Source organism: Condylura cristata, unplaced genomic scaffold (genome assembly GCF_000260355.1).
Source record: "Condylura cristata isolate star-nosed mole 26May11 unplaced genomic scaffold, ConCri1.0 scaffold00002, whole genome shotgun sequence".
Classification (NCBI taxonomy): domain Eukaryota; kingdom Metazoa; phylum Chordata; class Mammalia; order Eulipotyphla; family Talpidae; genus Condylura; species Condylura cristata.
The window spans coordinates 25,146,268-25,155,373 of NW_004567103.1; the positions used below are offsets into that span (position 1 = coordinate 25,146,268).

Below are 9,106 nucleotides of genomic sequence, written 5' to 3' on the forward strand. Positions count from 1 at the left end.
GCAACTTGCTGCCTCTGTGACCCCTCTGAGGTTCAGTATCCTCATCTGTAAAATCGGGACAATATGTGATCACTCGTTGGGGACCTGGCTCACAGTAGCCATGCAGTGATAGCAAGGCTTCAGTTGTTTTCAAGTCAATTTACTGGAAGGCAGGGGTGCAGGGGAGCTCTGTAATCGAGATTCTACACCAGGTAACGGCTTCCAGAATCCACCATCTGCACTTTGAATCTTCCTGGATCCTTCGCATCATCTCTCTTGTTGCTTTGACTCTGCTGTTGTCTCCCATTTCAGTGAGGATCTATGACATAGCAGCCTGCTTGCCCCTGGCCTCCCACCATGTACCCCAACTCTCTCATGTACTGTACCTGCTGGGACCCATGGAACTTGGAGCCACGGAAACGAGTCAAGACCCCTCAACCACCGAATAAGAGCCCCACAGGGAAGCCCAGGTAAGGCTGGTGGGGGTTGGGGAGGCCTCGGAGCTTGGGCTCCCTCTACAGACTTCTTTGTCACATGAGATTTCCAAAACTATCTACTTGGTAGCAAAATCCCAAGAGAGCCAGGAAGCAAACTTAACAGCTTTCCTGTCAGCCTCTTGGCTGCCTGTTGCTCTTGATGGTCTGCCTAAGCTTAGTATCATTCTAGATGAGAACATCTCTGATTTACTGCAGAGCAGAAAGGGCAACTTCCCACCGAACGGCAACTTCCCTTCAACAGGGAACGAAGAACTGTTGGATGGGGGGCAAACTGCTTCTAACTCAGGGCCCCTCCGGGCGTGAACCATGCCAACATCTTTGACTTAAGGCTCCCCAAAAACACTGATTTTTTTTAAAGATGTATTTATTTATGTATACAAGAACTGGGGTACAGGCCAGAAGTACGGTGGGTGTGAGAGGGTTCACCAGAGACAGTGTGGAGAGCAGAACAGACTGAAATACACTGCTGAGGGGATCAGCCGGTGGATCAGGAGAGGTCTGCCACGCCATGTGGTCAGCTCCCTGGCCGGGGATCAAACGCATGCTGCAGTGCCTTCCGAGAGCTTCACAGTGCTGCACTTTAACCCATTGCACCACCAGGGAAGGCCAAGGCCACTCTGATCTTAAAGATTCCAGCCGTCAGACCATTCCAATTTGGGGCCACTGGAAGAATCAACCTAAGCTGGGGCTACTAAGTCAGATTTCTAAATTTCCAATGTTCTCTTTTTTATATTGTTTATTTTCATTTTCAGGTTAACGCCTCTTCCTCAGGCTACCAAAAAACGAAATTATATCCAACCAATAACAAAACCTGTTGCCACCCCAAAGTAAGTATTTTTATGTCCATGGGAAAGGAATGCCTTGAGGCATGTGAATAAAATAATCTTGCTCCTTGGCCTTCACAGCCTTGCTAGACTTGAGCACCCCTTCCAGGGATGTCAGAGAACTGCCAAGATGCACCAGGATTTCCTCCATGCCTCCTATGGGTAATTTTGTGTCCCTTTGTACCCACAGCTTGGAAAGTCACTACAAATAAGCTCAGCTGAGAGCGTCGTCTCCTGGCCTACAAGGGCACAGTGCCTGATGGCGTCACGAGCAGAGGGTGTTGGGAGACGCCTATGTAGTGATGGTGCTGACTCAACCCTTACTTTCCATATCTGAGGCTGTCTACCCATTGTAACTGCATTTATCCCTTAAATAAAATTTTTATCCATATTCTATAAGCTTGAAGTATAACAAGTTTTAAGCCCTTGCATGGATCTTTGTATTCCATTTATTCATTCATCTGGAAAACATTAATCGAAATACAAATTATTTGGAAATTATTCCTGAGCACCTGTTGTTTGCCAGACACTGCAAAACAGCAGTGGAGAGAGCTAAGTCCTTGCTCTCCTGGAGCTTGCATTCTAGTGGGGTGTTGGGGGTGAAGTATCAGTGAAGCAACTGTAAGCAATAAGCAATGTATTACACCCAAACCTGGCCAGAGGAGACTTTGGCCACCAGGTTAGGCCAAGGCCATTCTGATCTTAAAGATTCCAGCAGCCAGACCATTCTAATTTGGGGTCACTGGAAGAATCAATCTAAGCTGGGGCTACTACATCAGGTTTTTTAATTTCCAATTTTCTCTTTTTTATATTGCTTATTTTTATTTGCAGGCTAACACCTCTTCCTCTGGCTAAAAAAATGATGTGGGCAAAGACGAGAGGGCATGGTGATGGGGGGGTTGGGGACCCCTAATTTATATAAACCAGTTTGGGCAAGTCCCCTTGTCAAGGGGCCTTCAGGGAGCCTTGCTGATGTCTGGGCAGGGACTCCCAGCAGAGGAAACAGCACATTCAGAGGCCCTGAGTAGAACTCGCTGGTCACAGCTGGCCTTTTCCAGGAAAGCAAAGAGACAGACAGTGTGGTGGGAATAGACTCAGTGACAGCAGAGATGAGGACCACAGCCACCTGGAAACCTGACTGTCTTCTGTATTCACATGAGGCCACTTGAGGATACAGATGGAATTAAGTCAGCAGCCAGCTGACTTGGAGATGGGCTGGTATCCTGGATTGTTCAGGCAGCCCCGGGGTCATCACAAAGGCCCTTAAGCCTCAACTTGATGCACAGGTCAGATGGAGGCAGAGACCACGAGGAACATGAGTAGCTTCTGGAAGCTGCAAAAGTATGCAAATCAATTCTCCCCTAGAGCCTCCTAGGGGAACACATTTCTGTCAATAACACCATTTAGCCCAAGAGAGACTCATTGTGGACTTTGGCCACCAGAGCTATAAAATAATAAGTTGGCGTTGTTTCACTCACTAAGCTTGACGTGATTTGTTATAGCACCAGTTGAAAACTCATACAATAAAGTTGCTGGTTACCGTAAGGACCTTGGCTTAGACTCAAAGAGTTGAAATATTAACAGCGAGGGCCGTGTAACAACAACAACATAGACTTGGAATGGATGCCGTAAGCAATAGAAACTAATTTTTGCTCAATTCAGGAGTCTGGAGGTCAAAGGTCAAGGTGCCAGCCCAGCTGATGCCTCTCAGGACTCTGCTTAGCCTCTGATGTTCACCCTCCACTCTCTTTCCTTTGTGTCTTGTATCGGGGTGTGTCTCTGTGTGTCCTGCTCTCTCTCAGAAGGACACCTAAATGACAAGACTAGGGCCCCCCCAGCAGCCCAGAGCAAGTGTGAGTCATGTCCAGAGCACACTGGGCAGGCAGGCATGTGCATGAGGCAGCCAGGGGCCTGCGGTCACATGCCGGCCGCTCCTCTGTCGGAGACCAGCTCCATTTATTGAGGTGTCTGGAGGCAAGACAGGCAGGACCCTAAGGTGGGAAGGCGCGGCAAGCGGAGATTCCTAAAAAGGGGAGAAGGAGAAAAAGAGGAAAGGGGGGCGAGGAAGACACGGGAGTTGGAGTTGGGTGCAAGTCTTCCTGCCCTGCCTTCAGCAGAGGTTTATTTTATACATTAGGAGCAAGCAGTGGGATGACATCAGCACATGAACTGGGCTGAGAGATTACAATCATCTTTTTTTCTAAGAACAGTTTAGGGTCGTTTTGCCCTTTAGCTGAGATATAACATTCTAAAATCAATCAAGGTTAAAAACAGGTACATAGGTGCACAAAGTTTATGACTAATATTACTATAGTGGAGATCAACTAAGATAGAAGTCCCTTAAACCTTATCTACTACTTACTTAATGGGTTTTTGTTTTTCTGCCTGAGTCATCCTGGGAGACAGAAGAGGAAATTCCTTGTTAATCAAATCTCTGAATAGGAGGCATAGGTGAATTTCCTTATCTGAAGACTACATAGTAGAATCCTGAAAAACTAGCCAGAAGATTTTTGTGGATTCCTTTAAGGTGTAGCAGGTGGAAAACTTGACTAGTTTAAAAACAGGCAACCTGGATGAATTTACACATCTAAAGGCCAGACAATAGGAAGTTTGAGTAATTCTTTAGAAGCTGAATAGAAGGCTAGGTGAGATAATAGAATGATAAGATTTGGGTTTTCCTCCATCCATCCAGCAGGGAGAGAGACTTTGCAAAAACAGCCCTTTTGCTTTTATTTATCAGTCAGTAGTCAAGTCACTTGACTTCAGGAGAATTTTTCACCCTGGTGCAGTGCTTGCTTGTCAAGGCAGGCCGGCCTTGTGCGGCTGAGGCAATCCAATTGTAAGCTGAAAGTTGCTCAGAATATTTTGATATTACAGTTATACAAAAAAGGGAAGTCATAACATAAGTTAGCAGTGGAAAGTCTGATTTTTCAGAGCTTTTCCCGATCTACCCGGAATCTGTCAGACGATAGATGTTGCATAGCTTGTGTCACTTCTCCAGTCAGCGTCCAGCAGTTACGCTCTCCTCTACTGTCAACCTTCCGGCTGAGCTCCCTTAGGGATACGCTTTGGATCCTTGGGTAGTTGACATTAGGTTCATGTTTTTACGCCTGAAATCGAAATGAAAGATGAGCAGGGCTGAAAGCAGATCACAGAATAGTGGTCTTTAGTGTATCCTGAGCTCACTTAACAGGTCATTCCAGGGTCCCAGAACACCAGTTTCTGGAGCAAATATGAGAGACTGTTGTGAGACAGCACCCATCTCAGTCACGCCAGGGGTGGGGGTGTGCGGCGTGTGATTAGGAGCCTGTACCATGTTCTCAGAAACACCCGCAGCTCTTCACTCCCAGGCTCTCGCCCTTGTGTTCCGCATAGTTCCACTGTGACAGCAGTGAGAGAGGATTCCCTGTTTCTTACTACTTGCCATTTTATCATGATCTATATGCTGAAGCTCTCCAGATCATGACATTCCCTATATCCTGAAGCAGAATATTTTGAGAACAGAGAAATCATCCTGGAGACATTACTTTTTATACATGAGAAGTGGGTTCCAGGTGCGAATCCTAAGCCCCCAGTATCTCTTTGCTCCCTGGTTATTCTCTGCACCTGCCTTTCTCTTACAGAGGGAAAATCTCTTCAGGACAAAAGGAGAGTGATAAATTACCTCAAGTGAGTAAAAATGGGAAGGGGGTGGCAGGACTAACACTTTGTGCAGGCATAGGCCTTTACCCGTCCTCAACCTCCCTGCATCTTCGATGGTCACAGGAGGTTCAGAGATTGTTGCAGATAAAATGTGGCTGGTCACTTGCAGAACCAAGTCTTGAACTTGCTTCAGCCAGAACCCAGCATGGACATTTCCGCTCCCCAGTCTTAGATGGGACAGGCAGAGCATCTCAAAGAGGCGAGGCATAGGTCTGGTGCAGATACATCACCTGCCCAGATACAGGAAACCTGTGTCCACTCCAAACCCAGTGAGGGCAGCAGGGGCTGGAGTGAGCTAGAGGAAGAGCCGGGCCAAGTACAGAAGGAATTAGGGCCTAGTCCGGGTGTCTGACAGTCACCAGGCCAGGTAAGAGTGACATTTCAAAAAAAGCACCCCCCGGTAGGATTTTATTGGGGCTCTTGGCCCTGCCAGATCTGACTTGACCTTCGGTGCAGGGACAGAAGAAGAACTGACTAAAAAGGTTTTATTCTTGCAACTGTGCTAAGCATGTACTTACATGCTATTTGGGTTTTTTCTCCTAAGGCCCTCAAGGAAAAGTTATATCCTTATTTTCTGGTGAGGAAATCGGGGTGAGGAATTACTGAATAATAGTGGCTGTTATTCAAAACCAAGAAACTTATTTCTGAGCAATCTGTATCATGCCTGGCAGCCTCATGGCCTCTGGCTGTGATGGAGACTGAGACCCAACAGGGCTAGGGTAGTGAGGAAGGGCTATCGGTAATTAGGTTTCGTACGTGTTGACTAGAGAGGAGACACACAGAAGCCAGCTGATTGGGTCTCAGGAGAAAAATCTGGAGACACGAGGAAAGTGGCAACGGGGAGGATCCAGGAGTGTTTAGGGCTTACACCCCTCTCACCCTCTGCTGTGGAGCTGTAAGGAGGAGCTGCAAGTGTTCAGCACACCATCTGAAAGGCTGTCTTACCTTCCACCTCAAGGCCCAGGAGGAGATCCGCGTGCCCTCCTGCTTCAGCCTCCTTCAGAACAAGGAACGGATTTTGTCGGTCACCTTGGGGGAGAAGATGTTTGCTAGGAAAAAGCGGTTGGAATTAGACGTCATGAACAAAATGAAGATGTCCAGGTAAAGTCTTTGGACCGATATTCTGCTCCTCAGAGCCACCCCCATGGGTTTGGTCTGGCCCCAAAGACAGGCCCCTAACTGCCACTCCCAGACTTTCAGGGTCTCTTCTCTGAAGGGGCTGCAAGGTTCCCTCACTCTCCAGCCCTGCACTCACTCCTAACCACACCCACCTCTTAGCTCTGTCCCATTGGAGTCAGGATGATCTGATCTGGAAGATGACAGGATAGTAGTATATTTGTACTTAAGGAGAGCAATTGTGCTTGCAGGTAACAAACACACGGACTATTGATAAAATAGCCTGAGTTAGGCAGGGGAGAACTACGAGTAAATTCCATCTCTGGAAAACATAAGTAGGCATCTCTTTTTCATTATGTCCAAAGACACCATCCCGTGCATGTTTCTAGGAGATGCAGCGTGGAAGGTTCCGGCTGCCCCACCCCAGCAGAGCACACTGTTATCCTCTGCCATTCAAGACTCACCACGCTCCACCCACCAGGGCAAAGTGAAGCAAGAACCCACATCCTTTTTGTTAGACTGCTTTTGTTTCCTGCATCCCTCTCCTTCCTTAGCTGTTATTTCCTATCTGCACCATTGAGATGGCCCCAGTGCATGTCTTCTCCCTGGCTTTGGTTAGCTTGTTGTGAAAACTACTTCCTCAAGACCAAAATGTAAAAGGCCAACAATAGAAAACACACACAATCGGCCCTCCCTGGTGGCCTAGCAGGGTGAAGCCCTGCACCACAAGCTAAGCCAAGCCAAGCCTGGCCACTTCAGTGCCAGCTGGATCCCTGGCCCCGGAGGTGACCCACATGGCAGGCAGACCTCTCCTGACCTGCCCACTGCTACCCTCAGCAGTGTACTTCGTCAGTCTGCCTGTTCTGCTCCCCACTGTGTCTCTGGTGAATCCTCTCACTGCCCCTGCATCTCTGGCCTGTACCCCAGTTCCTTATGTATAAATAAATAAATCTTTAAAAACACACATTCACTTTCCAATTAAAGGGTAGAACCAAACTTGGCAGTGGTTTCATCTGGGAGGTGTTTAGTTGGGGATGAGGCTGAAGGACACACAAGGGCACTCACAAGTGAGGCCATTTGGGGGAGTCGCCTGATCTGACCTGGGCGGGCCCAGAGAAACCAGACCTGTGGGCCAGTCCCCACCTTCCAATAGGAAAATTCAATCCCTGTGATTCGACTGCCCCCTGCAGGAAGAGAATGAGCCTGCACCCACTGTCAGGCCAGCATCCACAGCTGCCTCCGGACCTCCTGAGAAAGTTTGTCACTAATTAAACATGATGCCCCATCCTTGTTTTATTCCCCCAAAAAGGCTGTGAGTATTTTTATATTGATGGTCATGTTCAAAAGATGGAAGCTCCCCCACTGTTCAGCTTCCCCACCCCCTTTCTGCTTTCCAGTGCCCAGGCCTCTCCCCTATATCCCCTCTGTTTTCTCGCCCCATTGGCGTCAAAGCCCTCCTCTCTCTGCTGCACCCATGCAGCACTCCCGCCACTCTGCCTACTTCAGCTCAACCAAACAGCCCTGACAAGTCTAACAGACATCACAGCACCCCCGACCCAGGAGCTCAGAAAACCATGATGTATCCTGAAGGCCACTCTCTTAAGCCCCTTTATCTGACTTTTGGCCCATCCTTGTGTATGACTCATTGTCAATAACAACACTCTTCACCCACCTTCTCATTTTCTTTTTTTAAAGATTTATTAATTTATTCGTATAGAACTGGAGTACAGGCCAGAGGTGCAGGAGCTGTGAGAGGTTTCACCAGAGAGAGAGGGGAACAGAACAGGCAGATTGAGGAAGTACACTGCTGAGGGGAGCAGTGAGGGGTCAGGAGAGGTCTGCTGCACCATCTGGGTCACCTCCAAGATCAGGGATCGAACTCGCACTGAGGTGGCTGCAGCCAGCTTGCAGTGTTGTGTCCTAACTCATTGGTGCCACCAGGGAGGGCCCACCTTCTCATTTTCTAACCTTCTGAATCACTCCCTCCTTCCTTACAGCTATCACTGCTGAATCAAGGTCAAGTCTTAGTAGATTTCTAATATATTCTTCTTTCCTTCTATTCAGTCAGGTACTAATTACCCCTGCTCTCTTCCCACTAGTGGCTCTGAGACTCAGCCACTCCCCTGCCATATTCCTTCTCTCAGACCACCTTGCTGCCCCTCTGGCCCATCATGAGGCAGCAGGTACACACATGACCTGGTTCTCACTAGGCCAGGCCAGCCATCCCCAGGGCAGGTTCTGTGGATGACAGAGGATTACTCACCCCACAGGACTGACATAATCGCTGACCTAGAGGAGCAGATCTCAGAGTTGATGCTGATAATAGAGCAGATGAACAGAGACCACCAGTCCGCCCAAAAATTGGTGAGTGATTCTGGCGTTAACTAACACTTCCATGGGGAGGGGCAAGCCCAATGTTTGCAGGTCACCTGCCATGAGCCAGGCCAATGCCAAAGGCTTAACTCATGGTAACAATGTTGTCCATATCTCCATTCTGAAGAGAAGACTGTGACATCCCAGAAGTATTTTTCTGACTCTAACTTCATCTATCATTGCAAGAGTTCAAGTTCCTCCTCAAGGCCTAACTCAATTTCCAGGATCTCCAAGTTTCTCCCAAGTGTTCAGTGGGTGTCAACCACCTTCCTACTGAATGGGCCTATTATGGCCTTTGTGTGGAGTTAAAACACAAGGCTGCTGAGATTCTTGTTAACATCACTAGTATGGCTAGAGCATCTAATGTTGTTCAGAAGCTTTCCACATCCTGTTCCTATTGACACGGTCAAACCCCACACTGCAGAAGCACTGATATTAATTCACACATTGTGTGTCCTGGGGAGTTGGGTAACACCTCCTCTAGATTTCACCTGCTCTTTCATCAGGTCTCTTCCTCCCTCCCTGGAGCAGATGTGCCTGGTGAACTGAGCTGGAGTGAGGAGCCAGAGCAATGCTCAAAAATACACACATATGTACACACACACACACACACAC

At 48.1% G+C, this 9,106-nt stretch overlaps 1 protein-coding gene across 1 annotated transcript in view; it reads left to right on the forward strand.

Moving 5' to 3' along the window:
* Window positions 1-336: 336 nt before the first annotated feature.
* Window positions 337-9,106, forward strand: part of ALS2CR12 (amyotrophic lateral sclerosis 2 (juvenile) chromosome region, candidate 12) — a 27,426-nt gene continuing 18,656 nt past the window's right edge. The window contains exons 1-5 of the mRNA XM_004674826.1: window positions 337-449; window positions 1,229-1,303; window positions 4,924-4,969; window positions 5,967-6,103; window positions 8,389-8,482. Of these exons, the coding sequence (XP_004674883.1) occupies window positions 337-449; window positions 1,229-1,303; window positions 4,924-4,969; window positions 5,967-6,103; window positions 8,389-8,482 (465 nt within the window). The remainder of the gene's footprint in view (window positions 450-1,228; window positions 1,304-4,923; window positions 4,970-5,966; window positions 6,104-8,388; window positions 8,483-9,106) is intronic.